Genomic DNA, 18305 nt, shown 5'->3' with positions numbered 1-18305 from the left:
TATCCACAGTCACATTCACACCTGAAATAACTCTATTTCAGCATTCCTCCCCCCCTCAAAACCCATTCATTGAAATCCCTTGCAGGAGGGAATTTGACCCTTCCAGGCTGACCTGCCATTGCTCCACTTTCTCTACCCTCATTTGTATCCATGTTTTTCACCTCCAAGCTAGATCTTGTTTGGAATTGCTTTTTCTGCTTTTCCAAATTCCACCCAACCTCAAAGACACTGTTCTGCCCCGATTTGTTCTGTGAACTCTTTCCACCCACCCCCGCCTTTCTTTCTCTTTTGGATCATCCACCATGTGTGTACAGAGGTTCTTACTGAATAGTCTTTGCCTCTTGTATGAGACATAGCATTTCTCTGTTGGATTATTAGAACACTTGCACGCCATGTGCCTGTCTTATCAGCCTCTCCCCTGTCCCAATAGCATCTTCTGGTGTTCTCCATGGCACATGACATCATCATGCCATACATAGAGAATGGTCTGCAGGTACTAGGCTGCTCTGCCGGAGTCCTCAGCATCTTAACAGAGCTGGATTTGTCTTGGGAAGTTAATGCCTTCAGTGGGAGTCATAGCCTAGAGGGCATGTTTGCTCAGTGACATGTCCTTCTACTGACTTCTCTGATCAGTAAATCCTTAGCTCTGGGAGCCAGAAACTCAAACTCCAAAAGTTACTTCCAGAACTACAAGTGTCTCAAAAGCATCCTCTTTCTATCTTTGCCCTCAAGTCAGAATTTCCCTAATGTCAAAATTTTAATTTCCTGATGTAGTTGAAATATGTGTAGATGTAAATACATTTCTTGAATATCAGTCTTTTAATTTAAAATATAATTTCCACAGGTAAAATTGCCAACTTTTCAGGAGTGCCAAGAGCCTCACACCTTGGCTGCCTCAGCTCCTCTCCTTTCATTTTTTTGATCTTTGAAATCGGAGTCTGAGAAACAGTTCTGGGGAGACTTGTGGAAGTGCTGAGAAGAATGGCAACCAGCCTAAGTGAAATAAGCACATCTGACAATTTTTAGGCAACACGATGTGCAGTCATCTCTACCCTTGGTTTAATGAGAGCAAATTAAAATCATCATGTTGTAATGCTAGAAAATTCACCAGAATGCACTGCCAAGTTTTTGACATGCTGAGATAGTGATCCCAGCTCCCCAAAAGGCCAACAAAAATGAGAAATGCATAACTTCATAGATGGCTTCCTGACTAGAATGATACCTGCCCCTGCCCCTGCCCCTACTCTAAAGGCAAACTCTCCTTATTAAAGGGTTTCATCAGTCATGCCATTCCAGATCCCTCTGACTCTGACACTAGTACTGTCCTACCCTCGGTAAGCGATGCTAGGGCCTAAGAAAGAAGAGAGGTGTAGGTGGGGAGGGAAGTAAGTGGCACCATGTTTTAGTAATGTCACAGCACAGTGCTTGGAAGCGAGATTGCATATAAGGAAGAGGCTGGACAGTCTTTTGCATTTTCCTTCCTTTTTCTCTCCATTCAGAAAGCAGGCAGAGCATCTCATTACACAAGGAGAGCAGAGACTCATGTCAGAACACCTCTCTCTGCATCACAGTATGTTTAATAGTTGTCAGGTGCTGTGCCTCACTCAGACTACTTACTCATACAGCTCCTAAATGTGCTGACATCCTGCCTAAAATAGAACCCACAACCCTGCCGCCTAAATGAACCCAGCTCTCAACTAAAGCCAGTCAGATACAGTGGAGCTCCTCAGGCTGATGACACAGGGAACCAGAGTGGGTGGGTCAGCCACCGAATTTTCATAGCACATTGTGGAAAAGGAAATGGTACAGTTCATAGTGCAAGAGTGTAGAGGGGAAATATGCAGTGTGGGGTGCGAGAGAAGTACCCTGCTCTCCAGGCATCTTCACATTGCCTGTGGGGTCATAGGAACAGCTTTTGGATACTCAGCTGCTTAATGCAAGGCCACTCATCAATAAAGTACTTATGTGCCCCGATCTATTGATGTGGACTTCTTCTGACCTTGCTGGCACTGATGGGACGTGCGCATTACTGGTTCTGTGGGATAGACATAACAGGCTTGATCAGTGAGACTGAGGAGCTGCAAACTCTCTCAGGGACTGCTGACCACTCTCACAATAATTGCTTGACCTTTATTAACATCTATTGACAACTACCATTGATACTTGATATTCACACAGCTCCTCCATTAGTGCCATCCCACAACGGCTTTTGTGGTGGAGGCAACAGCCATGTGAGTAGGGAGACTAGGGGCCAATTTTGCGGTCATATTCTTTGTCACTGAATGGTGCGGTCTCTCAGTTCTTCTGCAGAGCTGAATTTGCATCTGAAATCCAGTGGCAGCAGAAGCCATTCATTTAAAAGGCACTTATTGGGAAACTATGTTTAAATGCCTGTTTGGGGTACTGTGGGGGTAGAAAACAGTATCATTCATGTGTAAACTCAGTCCTGAAGCATTGCAGACAGAATGCAGTGTCTTTTTTGTTGTTAATATTTTACAGGTAAAAATGGCTATAATGGATGAAGGTATAGAGAATTTAAAAAATATATTTTTACTGATTTTTTTTTTAATTTTTATTTTTTGAGAGAGAGAGGAAAGGTGAGGGGGAGAGAGAGAGAGAAACATCAATGTGAGGGCGGAACACTGATCAGCTGCCTCCTGAATGCCCCCTCCCAGGGATCAATCCCCAAACCCGGGCATGTGCCCTAAATGGGAATTCAACAGGTGACCTTTCAGTGCACTGGATGATGCCCAACCAACTGGACCACACTGGCCAGGGTGAATTCAGTGTCTTTTTAAACAGCTGGTTCCCTCCAGTGTTCTCCATGTGGTGGGAGCCAAGTGATGTAATGGAAAAGCAAATATTTGGGGGTCAGCCAGACCTGGACTCCAGCTCCAGCTTCATCACTTACAAATTCCTCCATCAAGTCACAGCAGGCGGGTCTAACGGCCACTTCTCAGAGCTGTTGAAATGAAATCATTTCAATGGGAAAGCACTACTAATATGTCTTGGTGGCCCATAGGTCACACTGCCACAGTGCTGGTCTGGGAGGTGGCCATGGAGGATGACCAGCAGAGCAGAGCTGCTTAACCATCCTGTGTAGTGTGGAGGGCAAAGCCTCCAGCCTTGAGCTCCATGACTCCCCCAGGAGAGTCTATAACACTGGAAATAGATCAAATTTTTGCTTTTACAGATTAAATTTGTTTCTAACAATGCATGGATGTGTCTAGATCTCACAGATAGCCTATACTCTTGCTGCCCTGGCTCATGTTCCCTTTCTCCTTAGCACAACAATGGGACCCAGCCAGACCCCTCCTGTGGCACTCTGCATGGTCCATTATTGAAGCCAGTGGTTACTGGAGGCAAAGAGGACCTTCCCTGCCACTTGCCACAGAAGCTCTGGCCTCCAACCTTTAGACTCCAGTTTAAAATGCACCTTTTTTGTTGTTGTTTTACCTCAGCTCTCTGCAGTCATTTCACCTCCATTTTAAGAGTTTCAAACATTTGTTTATGATCCCAGTTCTCTCAGGCCTCAGAAAGCTTAGGTTCCTTAACTGATGTTACAGAGCTAATAGGTGGCTCTGCTGGGATGGAAGCTTGTCTCCCTGACTTCAGAACCTGGCCTCCTAACCATGAGCGCCAGGGCATTGAGGTCCCTAATCCTGCTGGGGTATAAGGGAGCTGACCCCTGACTTAGGGAGAGGAGCAGGATGTTGATGAAGGGAAGGAGAGAAGGAGAGAGCAGAGGGGAATTGAGGCAGAGGAAAGAATGTAAGGGACATTGTGTTTGAGGAGCCACTGTGGGCAAAGGATGTGGCTCCCCAGCTGGATGAGGGCCTAAGTGCCAAGAGAAGTTTGTCTTCCATCTGATTGAGACAAAGCAGATGTCTGTGATGCTCTGTCAGCCAGCAATCACATGTTTCTGCCATCACTGAAGCTTGATTTTATTTTTAAAGAAGATGTTTTCCCCTTCAGTCCATGTGTGCCTATCTCTCCCTCAAGTTCTCATTCCCTCCCAAGTTCTTCCATGCTCTCCTCTCCAGGTCTCCAGATCTGTTCACAGATCCTGAATAGGCTCTCAGGGAGCCTCTTACAGAGACCAGGAAGGAGTGGCCTTCAGGTGTAGGTGTGGACCCAGAGCAGAGCCCAGCACCTCAACTCTAGGCCTGTCTCTTGCAGATAATTGGGACCATTCCTCTGATGCCAAATCCGGGGCCATCAAGCCAGGCAGCAAGTGGCACTCAGGGCCTTCAAGTGCAGTCGATCACCCCCCAGCTCCTGACAAACGCCCAGGGCCAGATCATCGCCACAGTCATCGGGAACCAGATCCTGCCAGTGATCAACACCCAGGGCATCACACTCTCACCCATCAAGCCTGGCCAGCAGGTAAAGGTTCCATGTCCAGGCAGCCAAGGCTACCTGGACACTTCTCTTTACTATCCTCCTTCTGAGGATAGTAAAAGTAATTTTACTATCAATGAAAAGTAATTTTTAGATTATAAAATATTTAATTCCACTAATCCTAATATATCAATACTTCTAAACAAGCAAGTTAGCTTTATTTTTTATTTGTAGTGGATATGGGTGAGAACTAAATAATTCTGAAATATAAAATATGAATATGTTACATTATAAAGAGAGACAGTGGCCTAAAGTAGGGATGTGTTCTTATTTATCTATGCTATGATCCTTAATTTTCAGGCAATTTCAAAAGGGGCCAAGAAAAAACCAAGACCACTTATGCCTTAATTTTTACTTTTTAAAAAATTATTAAACACCAAGACATCCCATGTTGGTGCTCTTTAGACTGCTGCCTACAAATTAGGAAATGCAAAGTAGGAAGTTCAACTTGGTGAATTTCATTAAAACCCTGACAGTCCAGTTCATTTTTTTTTTCATTCAAGTATCAATGCAGCACTTTTTATCTGTTATTCTAGAGGCTGAGTACACAGCAGTGAAGAAGAAAGATGTGGTGCCTGTGTGCTAAGCTTCTGGTTATTTGGTTCCTTCAACAAACATTTTTTTGATAACCAACTATATAGCAGGCCCGTACTAAAGGGATGAAAGAACAATGCTCCTGATTTTAAGAAGCTCATAGTCTTCTAGAGGACACAGATACATAGCAAAGCCCCATTGTGCAATAAAGCAGAGAATGTCCTGTGACAGGACAAATATGCATGAAGTTTAGTATCATCACAGAGATGGGAGTGACCAACTTTGCCCAGAGAGTTTTGTGTCCTCACAGAGAAAATTATTTGGGGACTGAGTCTTAACGGATGATTAAAAATTAACCAGGTACATGATGAGTTAACAAAACATTCCAGTCAGCGGGAACAGCAGGCACAAAGGTAAGGGAATGTGAAGGAGGGCAAAATGTTGAGAAAAAAGAGAAAGTTTCATGTTATTGGAGAATAGAGGGAGGCTGAGCACAGTCATGAAAAGGGCTTTGTAATCCAACTGGAAAGGATGGACTTTGTCTCTGTGTGATCCTGAACACACTACACATCATCTTTGTGCCCCAGTTTCCTCATCCGTAAGATGGGGATAATAATCAGCACCTACTTCACAGGCAGTTATGAGGATTAAATGAGTTAATATGTATATGAAATGGTTAGAACAATGATTAGCACACAGTAGGTACTTATATAGTCATGATGATGGTGGTGATGATTTACCCTGCAGATCTGGGAGTCTATAAGAGTTAATTAAGAGAAGGATGACACACTCAGCTTTATTTTTCAAGTAAACAACTCTGGTAGCAGATGGAGGTTGAATTGAAGTGGTGAAATATTCATTGTAAACAAACTATTTAGGAAAGTATAGCAAAATACAAATAGAAATTCATAAGAGCAAGCATTAAATAGTTGAAACTAAAGGCTGGAACTGTAGTAAAGCTCAGGACAGGATCTGAGAATCATGAGCACATGCGTTGTAGCTGAAAACAAGACACCCATTGAGAAATCATGAGGAGCAAGGGAAGGAAGGAAGACAAAGAAGTCATCTTTGGAAACATCAGTGTTTAAGGAATGAAAGAGGAAGGGAGAGAGAGAAGAAGTGACTGGATAAGTAAGAAAGGAACCTAGAGCATGGTGATTTAGCATCGAAGAGTTTTTAAAAGGTAAGAAGTGGAAAACAGAGTCACAGCTGCAGAGATGAAATCAGGTAAAGCAATGGAAAAACATAATTTCCTGTATTTCTTTGTTGTAATATCTTAGAGCCTGGATTGTCTTTGTTTGAGACATTTGAAACAAGTAACAGGGTGAGTTAAGAAGCAAGAGGTAGGCAAGGCTAAGGCCCAGATTTACAGTTGGAGGGTGCACCAACAAAGGTGGTGGAGAGAAAGTTGGAGACTAACAGTGCATGACTGAGTATAGGGCTTTATGAGTTGTTGGGAAACTTTATAATGTAAAGGATTTTTCAAGGAAATAAAATACGGAGGAAAAGGGAATAAGAAAGCACCGATAAGTACATCATTTATTGGCAACAAAATGAAAATGTCCTTCCAGAGATCTCAGCCATTTCACTTCTGAACCATCCATGAAAACAGCCTATTCTTGGTGGCACTCTTGGTGGCTATATTTGGAATATCCATTTGCTTGATCAATAAATATAAAATTTTTAATATAAATATTTATTGGTCATCTACTATTTGTCAGGCACTGTACATGGAAATTAGGCTGGTGTACAAGATGGTAACATGAGCCTTTCCTTCATGGAGTTTAGTCTAGGGCGGGAAATGGACATTTATCAAAGACTTGTACAAATATGTACATAAGATCTGAAGTAAATGCCACGAGGGAGTGGTAAAGGGATCTATGAGAGTCCAGCAAGGGGACCTCCTCCAGTGAGGGAGTCAACACAAAGAAAATACAAGTCAAGTTTGAACACACTTCCCAGGGATGAGACCTCTGTCTTACTCCCTCTGATTTTCACTCTAAATCTAAATCACTGCCTGGGGAGCAAGGTTCCCAGCCACACTCTTTTTCCTCAGCTTTATCCCAGGAAAACATATCATTGAAGACTTTCATCCTTTCCACAGCCCACATCTTTCAGCTGGTTTATTTCTTTGGCTATTTACAAAATTTCATTACATTCTCTAAATAGTTCTAAATAGTTCCCCATTTTTAAGCCCTAATTCTATCTGTTCAAACTTATGGTCAAAATTATCTATAGGAGGGAAATGAAGACATAGCCTCTTTTCATGCAGTCTATTAAAAACTATTTCTGTCAGCAAAGCCAAGCTGTAAATTGCCCCCCCAAAAAAGTGATGAGTTAATTAGAAATCATCAACATTTAATACAAAGCAGCTTCCACTTTCACCTTGAATTTCAAAGGAGGGTGTTTGGGTGATAGACTATTGCTGTTACATAATATTACAGCTCTAGATTTGAGGTAGTACAATTTTAATCCAGGAGAAAGACCTAACCTAGAAATGGCAAATAAGAAGCAGGTCTGGTGCCACTCTTCAACTCCTTGCCCAGAATAGACATCATTAATCCATTTCCACAGTCTCTCTCATAAGCACAGATGCACCTCAGAAGCTTTTTCATACTGCACCTGTTGGGCCCTGGAATATCTGACCCTCTGCTGGTGTAACCACCCCCACCGTCCTCTTCACTGTAGATTTGGAGATCTAGAAACTGGGGGAAAACAGACAGCCTCTTGGAGGTGTGCCTTGCACATCCACCTCATGTCAATTATAACCAGCATCCCAGAGAGTGGATTCTCCTTGCATGTATGAGAGTGCTGAAGGACACATACCCACAGATAGAAAGAGTGGCATGTGAACCTTCCTGAATACCCAAGTCATAGCAGGCACTGACAGTCCCATCCCTTCTGTTCAGGACATGTGCCAGCAGCTTATTCTAGTCTCAGAAAGATGAAGGGAACCAGTGGTGAACCTGGTCAGAAATATCAGGGAAATGGTGGAAATAGATGAATAACTATTGCTTTTTTTTTTTTTTTTTCTTCATCTGTGGTTAAAACACTTTAGAACATGTAGTAAATTAGCAAGTTGGATGAATTGACAGGAGATTCCCAAGTCTGAGTCCCATTTATAAAAGCTGGGATTCTGAGGATAGAGGATCATAAAATGCTGAGTTCGAAAGTAAAAAGCTCAGAGCTGGAGATGTAAAAATAGTGTTCTTCAATTTTTTTCTTTAAATATTACCCATCACACAGTAGAGAAGTGTCTCTATTTTTTCTTGTGATTTATGACAAACATTTGATTTCATAAGATCATAGTTCCAACAATAAGTCATAAATTACAGGAGTACAGATATCATTAACTTGCATTTATAAGGAAGCCTACTTTAGGTCACTCTGACCACTTTAGGGTTCTCTGAACAGATGACTTGTAGTGATTTAACAAAAAATAATTACATCTTTAATTTTTATATCTTCCTACCCTAATTAAGAGAGCCTAAATAAAATCTGAGGGATGTCAACTACTCTTTTTTTCCCTTATATAAAAAAAAAAAAATTATCTTTATTGTTGAAAGTATTATAGATGTCCCCCTTTTTTTCCACAATTGACCCCTTCTGCCCCACTCCTGCCCCCTCCCCAGGCATTCCCCTCACTATTGTCTGTCCATAAGCTATGCATATATGCATGTAAGTTCATTGGTTAATCTCTCCCCCCACTTCCTTCTGAAATATGTCAGTCTGTTTCGACTACTCTTGAAGATCATTTTTTTCAATGATGAAAGCTTGATGACTTGCAAAATTGTCATCTGTAATACAAACATTTTATATATATACCAGGATTTGACAGCCCTAGATATAGCTTCCAGTATCACATCAGAGAACCTTGGTGAGGAATACAACAAAATAAGAATCAGAAAAGGACTAGGAGAATGAGAGAGAGAGAGAGAGAGAGGGAGGGAGAGGGAGAGGGAGAGGGAGAGGGAGAGGGAGAGGGAGAGGGAGAGGGAGAGGGAGAGGGAGAGGGAGAGGGAGAGGGAGAGGGAGAGGGAGAGGGAGAGGGAGAGGGAGAGGGAGAGGAAGAGGGAGGAGAGAGGGGGAGAGGAGGAGAGAGGGAGAGAGAGAGAGACGGAGAGATTGAATATCTTTCTGTGCATGAAAAAAAATTACTTAAAACTAAAATATTTGGCAGAGCTCTAAAGTAACCTTTTGTTTCCTCCATGGGATTTAGCAGCTAAAATAGATGGTGGTGAACCTTAATCCCCCAAAGTCAGAGTGCCCCAGAACCCCTGGTTTGCCCTTATTATCCTGAGACTATGAATTAATTATTTCTTCATAAGTAGCACAGACATCATTTTTGTATATATTTATTCTTCTTTTGACTAAATCCTAACAAAAGTTGAAAAGAAAAGTGGTGCAATTTGTAAAATCAAAGCATTGAAATTATTCAAAAGTTAAATACGGTAGTTATAATACTTGGAGAGTGCAATCCATGAAGACACTCAATTTTCCTTCAAAAAGTAATCTTGTTAGTGGGAATCCAAAGGAAAGTGGTCCCAGTTAGCTTTCTAAAATGCCATATGATTATCCAAATTCAACCAGTTTTTTAAACTAAATTTAAAAATGTTCTTGCTTATCTACTTTTGAAAATCAACTTCCCTTCCCAGCCCTTACTTAAATCAGTGGCTCCCAATTTTTTCTTGGAGCTACTCAAAATGAGACATAAATGAGGCATTTCCACCCACAAGGAATCTAAAATAGTGTAGAGTTACTTCTAGAAGGATGAAATGTGTATCAGTGGTCCCAATACAGAACAACCCTTGACCTTTCAGCCATACATCTGGGCATCTCACCTCTCTGGTCTCCCTTTGTCACTCCCTGCCAAGCCCAGCCAACAGGGGACATGCTCCCTGCACATTCTGTGTGCCTGGCCTGGAATGCCTTACCCACATTCCCTGTCTGTCAGTCTCCTGCCACTGTCCCTTTGTGCAGGACCCCTCCTTCATGAAGCTTCACTGCATTGCTCCTTCTTCTCTCCTTGTCCTATGCTCCATTTATGTTCATCAAACTGTACTGTCTTTAGGAGTCTACTCCTGAAAGGCAGGGACCAGACTAATTCAACTTTGGTCAGGACCCAGCCCATGGTCGATGCTCAGTCAATTATGTTCAACTTAATTGTTGCCAAAGTGTAGTGTTTCCCTGTCCAGGGCACCAGCATCCTAAAGCCATGCTTTCAGAGAAGCCCAGCTCAGGCCCTTCTGTGGCTTTTTGATTCTGTGTCTACTGTTATTTTCCAGTATGTTCCAAGTTAGCACCTGCAGGCAGCTTGGGAATACCTTCCACAGAACAGTCTTCTCTGTTTATCTCTTTTTTTGATCATCGATCCTACCTCTTGCCACACCCTTCCATCGCATCATCTCAACTACATTTAATTCCTCGTTCTCTCTTCTGCACAAATATCTGACTCCCATCTTGTCATTGTCCTTGCTGAGCCCTGGCTGCATGTCCCAGCCTTGTCTGAGGACTGCCTTGGCCTTCCCTGCCTGTGTCTGGTCATCTCCCCTGAGTCCTGCTCTTATTCCACTTGCCTCACTTCCTCACATCTTCACAGCCTGGCAGGAGTCCCACTGCTTTCAGCTCTCTTTCTTGAGACCATTGTCACTTTTCCCATACTTACCTCCCTACAGACAAGGAGTATCTGAAATGGACCCTTATATTTGGGGCTCTTCCTCCTGCTTTGATTAAAGAGCTGTTTCCAAGTTATGGGAGAGAGCTGGAATGGAGACCCAGTAAGTCTCCTAAACTCGGCCAAAAGGATAACTCCCTCATTGCTTTTTCAAACATCCCACAAAGATAATTAAAATGTTCCTTAGATCTCATGTTCCAGGTCCTCATGATTTTTCAAATTATATTGTCCTGATGTCAACCCTAAATCTTTCAGCAAAACTACGACCTGTATTCTTGTCCTGTCCACAGTAACACCTAGGCATTCATTATGCCCTCCTAATTGTTGAAGGTTCTTATTAATTCTGGGCTCTGGCTTCTCTTGTCTAGACATAATAAATCCATGTTCTCTATCATTATTCTAAGAGAAGCTTCTTCCAAAATCATGTGTGGTCCCCAACAACATCATCTGGGAACTTGTTAGAAACACAACTTCTTGAACCGCATCCCAGACCTATTGCATCAGACACTCCGGGGGTGGGGTCCAGTGATGTGTTTTATCAGCCCCTTCGAATCCGCCAAATGCTAAATCTTGAGAACCACTGATTTAATTTCTCTTCCAGCTATTACAAGGTACAGAGTACTCAGAAAAAGGCCGGCCAGTGGTGGGGGGAAGGAAGGGAGTCACTATGTCCTGCTTGGTCTCACCTCTGCTGGACTCCCTGTTGGAGATCTAGCCTGTGCTTTGTTGTGGTTCCCTGATGTTAGAAAAGGCCAGGCCACCTTCATTTCACATGTGAGCACTGGGAGAATTTTGTCCTTCCAGATGAATTTCTCTGTATTTAAACGCATTTGAAATTTACTGTTTATATGCATTTACTTTCCAACTTGTCTAGTGTGTTCTGCGTATTATCTCATTTTCCAAGACACTTGTCACCACCACTTATTTTTATATCAATCATGAATTTAATTAGAAGATGTTTTATTCCAGACACTAAAACATTATTAAGGATATACTGTGTTACGCACGGAAGATACATGGGGAGCAGTGGCACAGAAAATCAAGAAGGCATTTAAGTGTGCTTGTACTTGCATCTATTTTTGTTGAATTTATTAAACACTCTGGCAGTGCCAACCAACACTAACAAACCAATGAAGCCAGCCAAAGAGTGGCAGCAGGAAGTACAGGCACATCTCAAAGATATTTCAGGTTTGGTTCCAGACCACTGCGATAAAGCGAGTATCACAATAAAGAGAGTTGTAATCTTTTTGTTGGTGGAGGGTCTTGCTTCAATTTTCAAGAAACACAGTATCTTTGAAGCACAAAAAAGTGAAATGCAAAAAAAAAAAAAAAAAGGTGTGCCCATATGAAGCTTTTCAGACCTGTGAATCCTGTTCTTCCTTGTTTCTCATTCATTCCCTGTATGGAATGGACACCTTTCCCTCCTCTCTGATAATGCAGAGCCCCAGGCTAACATGAACTGCCTCTTCCCTCCTTTTTTGTAGACTCTCCATTCTCTCTTCCTGCATTAGTCAGCTTGGGCTGCCAGGACAAAATGCAAAGTGCCACAGTCCAGGTGGCTTAAGCAGCAGAAATGTATTGTCTCATAGTTCTGAAGGCTAGAAGTTCAAGATCAATGTGTCAGCAGGGTTAGTTTTTTCTGAGGCTCCTCCTTGCCTTGCAGATAGCTATGTTCTCCCTGTGTCTTCACATGATCTTTCCTCTCTACCAGTCTGTGTCCTAATCTCCTCTTCTTATAAGGACACCAGTCATATTAGATAAGGTTCCACCCTAATGACCTCATTTTAACTTAAGTACCTCTTTAAAGGCCTTATCTCTAAATATAGTCACATTCTGAAGTACTGGGGGTTAGGACTTCAATATACATGAGCTTAGGGTAGGGCACAATTCAGCCCATAGCACAGCCTATTTACGCCTGACTTACAGCTCAAAAAAAGGCAGGAAAGTGATTATTGGAACTTAGAGGTAAACTCTGTCTCCTTTAGGCAGCTTAGTGAGGCTATAGTAAATAAATAGAAAATATGATTGTATAAACAGGAAATGGAGAAAAGTAAGTTTGGGACACAACAGGTAACCAAGATTAATTTTAATAAGCAAAGGACAATCTATAGGCAACTCCATCTGAGATGTGTCTGGACCACACCAAAATTGTTATATTTTTAGATAAAATTCTAACCAACTAAGAGTAGCGTGTTTAAAATATGACATTTTACATACTTTGGAACCTATAGAAAGTAATCCTAAACTAGTAAAATATTTATTTATTTATTTATTTATTTTTAAATATATCTTTGTTGATTTCAGAGAGAGGAAAGGAGAGGGAGAGAGAGAGATAGAAACATCAATGATGAGAGAGTCATTGATCAAGCCCACAGCCTGGGAATGTGCCCTGACTGGGAATCGAACCCTGATCGCCTGGATCCTAGGTCAACGCTCAACCGCTGAGCCAAGCCCGGCAGGGCCTAAACTAGTAAAATATTTAAATTTTCATATTTAAAAAACCAGAGGAGATGTGTTCAAATTGATAGATCATGATCTGTGTAAGTGCTATCAACTCTTAAAGCTCTGGTCACCATGCTCAGCTAGAACACATCTCATTGTTCCCACACCTTTCAACTAAGGCTTCCTGCTGTTTCTCTGACTCATAACCACTCAACTTCAGTGGTAGCCAGGAGTTGAAAGCCTCCTAGTGGAAAGCGTGCTGACTCTTGAGTCAGACTTACCTGTATTCAAAGCTCACTTATACCAGCTGGGTGATTCCAAGTAAACCATTTAGTCTTTTAAAGTCTGTTTCCCCTTCTGTAATGATTATCATCAATGCCTTAAAAAGAGGCCTAGTTCCATATTTAAAAACAATGTATGTAAAAACACGTAGAAAACATCTAATAAATGTTGTCCATAGAGCTGGCCTCTCAAGATCTAGGCAATATAATGAAACATCTGCCTTTATAGATGCTTCTAAGTTTCCCTTTCTCTCTGAGAAAGAAAAGGAGTTGCTTTTCCTTTGTGTTTCTAGTTATTCCCTAACTCATGCATTTTCTTTTGGTAATCTATTCCAATTTTTGTAGTCAATTATGTTTTAGATATTTGTACACCTATTTCTTTTGCCAATAATTATCAATACAAGTACAAATGATTTTCACAATTGTCAGTGTCTGAAAAAACAACATAATTAAATCTAATAAAATAACATTTTTCTAATGCTCCTTATTTAAATTATATTAAATATGCATATTGAATCCCAGAGTTGTTTCATGAAGTAACTTCAATCTCAGCATATATATACATATATATATATATATAAAATAAGAAAAGAGAAAGCTGAGATTGAAGTTACTTCATGAAACAACTCTGGGATTCAGTATACGTACTTTAGTGCATTAATCTTCAGAAACATTTCTGAAGATTAATGCACTAAAATCATTAAACTAAGAATATCAAAGAGCTATTTATAGAGTTTACCTGAAAGAACTGCAGTTTTAGGAATGGTAGGTAACAGAAACGTTACCTCTAATGTCCTTTTTTTTTGAGGGAAGAAGTTATGAAAGAGAAGTCAATCTCTGGGATGATTTTGATATGCACAATAAGCTGGTTTATCTGGACTCACAAGTGATTTTGAAATTAACAGATACATGTCTACACTGGCAATTTGAAGAAGATATATGGGCATCATTAGGATGTTACTTCTTATATAATTTTGATTTTTGACAAGTAAGAAACGTTTCTGATTTTTACTGTTTTTTCTGAACTGTCTGGTTGAACTCTAGAGGCTAAGCAGGACCCCAGTGTCCTTAAAAATATATTTATTTCCTATGGAAGAAATATATCTTCCTTAAATTTTTAGATATCTTAGATTCATCTCTCTCTTTGACTGTGTAGACATAAAACAAGCTCTTAAAAGAACTATTTTATTTTCCTCTCAAATTCCTTCTCCTGCATAGCTAACTGCATAATCCCTAGCTTGCTTTAGTGACTTCTAAGTGAGATTGCAGCCTAGTAATTTTTTCTTTACTGAGTTGGTCTGAGGAAGAAAAATTTAAATTGATTATTGTCTTGTCCAGTTCCTTGATGGTCCAATAAAATATTGAAGAAGTGGTAAAACTGAAGACTATCTCATGAGTCAGTAACTCAAAACTGTAAAAAGCTTTTGTTTAGTAACAATATTTAGAAGGACAACTCAGTAGGTTAGAGGGGGAAGATTGGCATGCAAATATCCATCACATCTTATTAAACAAATTAAAATAGATTTAATCTTTAATGCGTGTTCCTAAAACAAAATTTGCTGGATGTAATTATTGATTATGTGCTCAGCAGATCAGCTAATTACTTTAGGCAGATGCTTGATGCATATTAACTTGGATTCCATGTAGATTATAACTAACTTTAGTTCACAACCCAGCCTCCACTTAACACAGTCTTATAACAATAAAGATGTTCACTTGAAATGTAACTGCAAGCAATTCTGTACAGAGACAGGATAGCATTGTAGAGCCCTGAACTACAGGTAGGAATCTGGATTCTAATGTTCAGCAGACCACATGGCCTTGGGCCAGCCATTTAATTCTCATAACCATGCCAGGCACATCTGCTACATAGGGATGTGATATGAATCCAGGGAGCAAAAGCATGAAGATGGGGAACCACAAAAGGAATAGCTTCTTAAGCACAGTTCCAAAGTAGCACCTTACTAACAATTGTTTGAATGCAAAATGTTAATTGATGGTTAAAAACATTTTAGAGAATTTAAAAAACTGACATTTCCAAGTGTTGACAATGATGTGGAGCAACTAGAATTTTCTACATTGCTGGTGAGAATATAAAATGCTATACTCACTTCGAATACTGCCTTGGTAGTTTTTTAAAAGTGAAATATGCATTTATAGTACAATCCAGTAATTTCCACAATTCCACTCTTAGGTGTGTATGTAAGGGAAGTGAAAACACAGGTATACACAAAGACTTGTAAATAAATGTTTGTAACAGCTTTATTCATAAAAGCCCCAAACTGGAAGTAATCCAAATGTCCATCAACTGATGAATGGGTAAAAAATTTATGACATAGATTTAGATATAGATATATACTGTATATACTATTTAGTAATAAAAAAGGAATGAGCTACTGATATCTGCAACAAAATGGCTGAATCTTAAAAATAGTATCTAAGCAAAAGAAGCCAGGTACAAAAAAAATACATCCTGAACGACTCCATTTCCAGAATCATGCCAAATGAGTCCATCTAGACAGAAAGCAGAGCAGTGGTTGCATGGGTCTGGAAGTTCAGGGAAAACTGATTGCAAAGGGAATTAAGAAATTTTGTGAAATAATGGGAAGGTTCTTTATCTTAATTATGATGGTGGTTCCACAGGTGTATACCTTTGACAAAACTCATCAAACTGTATGCTTGAAATGGATTGTATTTTATGTGTAAATTATATCTCAATAAAATTCAGTGAAAGAAATGAACAGACACACATACATTGGGAAAGCAATGGCAAATGTGAAGTAGAAATATATCCAGCTTGCTCTTACAGTCTGAGAAGATAGTCAAAGATTGGTGACTGTTTTGTAGTTGGCTCTCACACCAAAGTTCAGGGCCTGGTCTGATTCTACTCCCAGGCTGACTTCCTTTCATTAAAAACCTCCCTACACTTCTGTGAGTGTGGTGATGACTATAAAAGAACACTCTGTAAGCCAAAAAATGCTATGTCCAATTAACAAAAGTGGCAGATGGCCACTGCTAAGGCCTATCCTGCACCTGATCAGGGTCCTGGACTGTCCTTTGGGTCAGCTTTCTAAGTGGGCAAGACACAGATCAAGAGAAATCCCTCCCAAACCTTTATGTGGACCTTGCATCTGCAATCATTTCCCTTTCCTCTCTCCCTCTCCTCAGCTGAGCTCTTCTCACCTCTCAGAACAAAAGTACTTTGATAACCTGTGGAGTCATGAATAAATGGACATAAAGACAGCCATCCTTAAGGCACACAAAATTTTAAAAATTAAGTAAATTGTTGTGACATTGGGACTAAGAGCTTGAGCCCAGGGTCAGACTTCATATGTCCAGAGACCAGCTCCTCCACATCTGCCAGATGAACCTACAAAACCCCTAACCTCTCAGTGCCTCAGCTTCCTTGTTGGTAAAAAAACAGTCAAAATAATAACCCACTTCTCAGGCAAAGTGAGAATTAAATGAGAGAGTGGACGATAGTCCTGAATGTAGTGCTGGCACAGGGTAAGAAAGTGACAAGTGAGATCTACAAATGTTAATAGATACTTTTGTACTGACTGCCCCAATTTCTCACTTAAATTTCTATAGGATATTAGAGAGCCTTTTTCCCTACTCCACAGTAAGACACCCAGGCCCTTTGGCCTGGGAGAGCAGAAAGTTCCCATGTACAATCAGCCTTACTAAATTGAAACTTGCCTAAAATAACCAGTTACATAAGATAAATGGCTGAGCACAGTCAGAAGTTTATAACTGAGTTTTGCATTCTGAGTTGATCGTAAGCATTATAGTTTATCTATATATACACTTGAGAAGCTGTAATTGTATGAGCAGGCAGAAAGAGTCAAGCTACACATGGTAGTCAGGAAATGTAGAAAATTAGGTGATCCAGGGAGCCAAGTAGGGAGATAATAATATATTTAGAATAACTAATAAAATGCTTGTCAAGCAAGCAGCAACATATTGCATACAAAAAAAAAATCCCGCCTCTTGTGTAGGAGGATGTTCACTCTTCCTGAATGTATATGCTTGGAAATAGAATGAGTCAACCCCAGATGAAACTTCTGTTCCCTGGCATTTTCCTCCTATTTTTTCATTCACTTGTGTATTTTTTACATCCTCCTGTGTAGCTCCACCAACCCTCCCAGACGTCAGTGGGTCAAGCAGCCTCCCAAGGCAACCTTCTGCACCTTGCTCACAGCCAAGCATCCATGTCTCAAAACCCTGTCCGGCAGCCTTCCTCCTCCTCCTCCTCATCCTCCTCTTCTTCAGCTTTGAGCGTGGGCCAGTTAGTCAGCAGTAAGTATCCTTTCTGGCTCAGTTCAATCATAATGGCCTTCTTGTTGCCTGTTTGCAATGCCTTCCCTTCTCTCTCTCTCCCTCCCTCTCTCTTTCTATCTATCTATCATCTATCATCTATCTATCTATATCTATCATCTATCTGTCACCTATCTATCTATCATCTATCATCTATATCTATCATCATCTATCATCTATCTATCTATATCTACCTATCATCTATCATCTATCTATCATCTATCTATCTATATCTATCTATCATCTATCTATCATCTATTTATCTAATCTGTCATCTATCACCTATCTATCATCTATCTCTATCATCTATCTCTCTATCTCTGTCTCTCTATCTCTATCTCTATATCATCAACTCTATCTCTACCTCTCTCTATCTTTCTTCCTCCTACCCCACCTCCTTCTATCTTTCTTATTCTCTCATCCTGGAAGAGGAATTTCCTGGCCCTGCTAAGTCAGTATTTCAGTGAAGTCCATGCCATGGGCCAGATGGTTCCTTTGGGATGCATGTCCCCAAAGCACACCCCCTCAATAAGTGCCTGTAGGGACCAGTTTCCATCTCAAGTGCTTTCTGATATACTAAGTCAGTCCTGCCACTTCAGAAGGGAGAAACTGATTAGCTTGCAGGGCATGAGCCATATAGCTCAGAACTGAAAAAA

The 18305-nt window shown here is 40.7% G+C and overlaps 1 protein-coding gene across 1 annotated transcript in view; it reads left to right on the top strand.

Annotated features, from left to right (window-relative positions):
* POU6F2 (POU class 6 homeobox 2) overlaps nt 1-18305 on the top strand; it is a gene marked incomplete at its 5' end in the record, with an annotated part of 540881 nt that overhangs the window by 511650 nt on the left and 10926 nt on the right. The window contains 2 exons of the mRNA XM_081147129.1: nt 4180-4386; nt 17463-17631. Coding sequence (XP_081003255.1) covers nt 4180-4386; nt 17463-17631 — 376 coding nt within the window. The remainder of the gene's footprint in view (nt 1-4179; nt 4387-17462; nt 17632-18305) is intronic.

Source organism: Miniopterus schreibersii (assembly GCF_964146895.1).
Source record: "Miniopterus schreibersii genome assembly, chromosome: 9".
NCBI lineage: Eukaryota > Metazoa > Chordata > Mammalia > Chiroptera > Miniopteridae > Miniopterus > Miniopterus schreibersii.
This window is presented reverse-complemented; position numbering and strand designations above follow the sequence as displayed.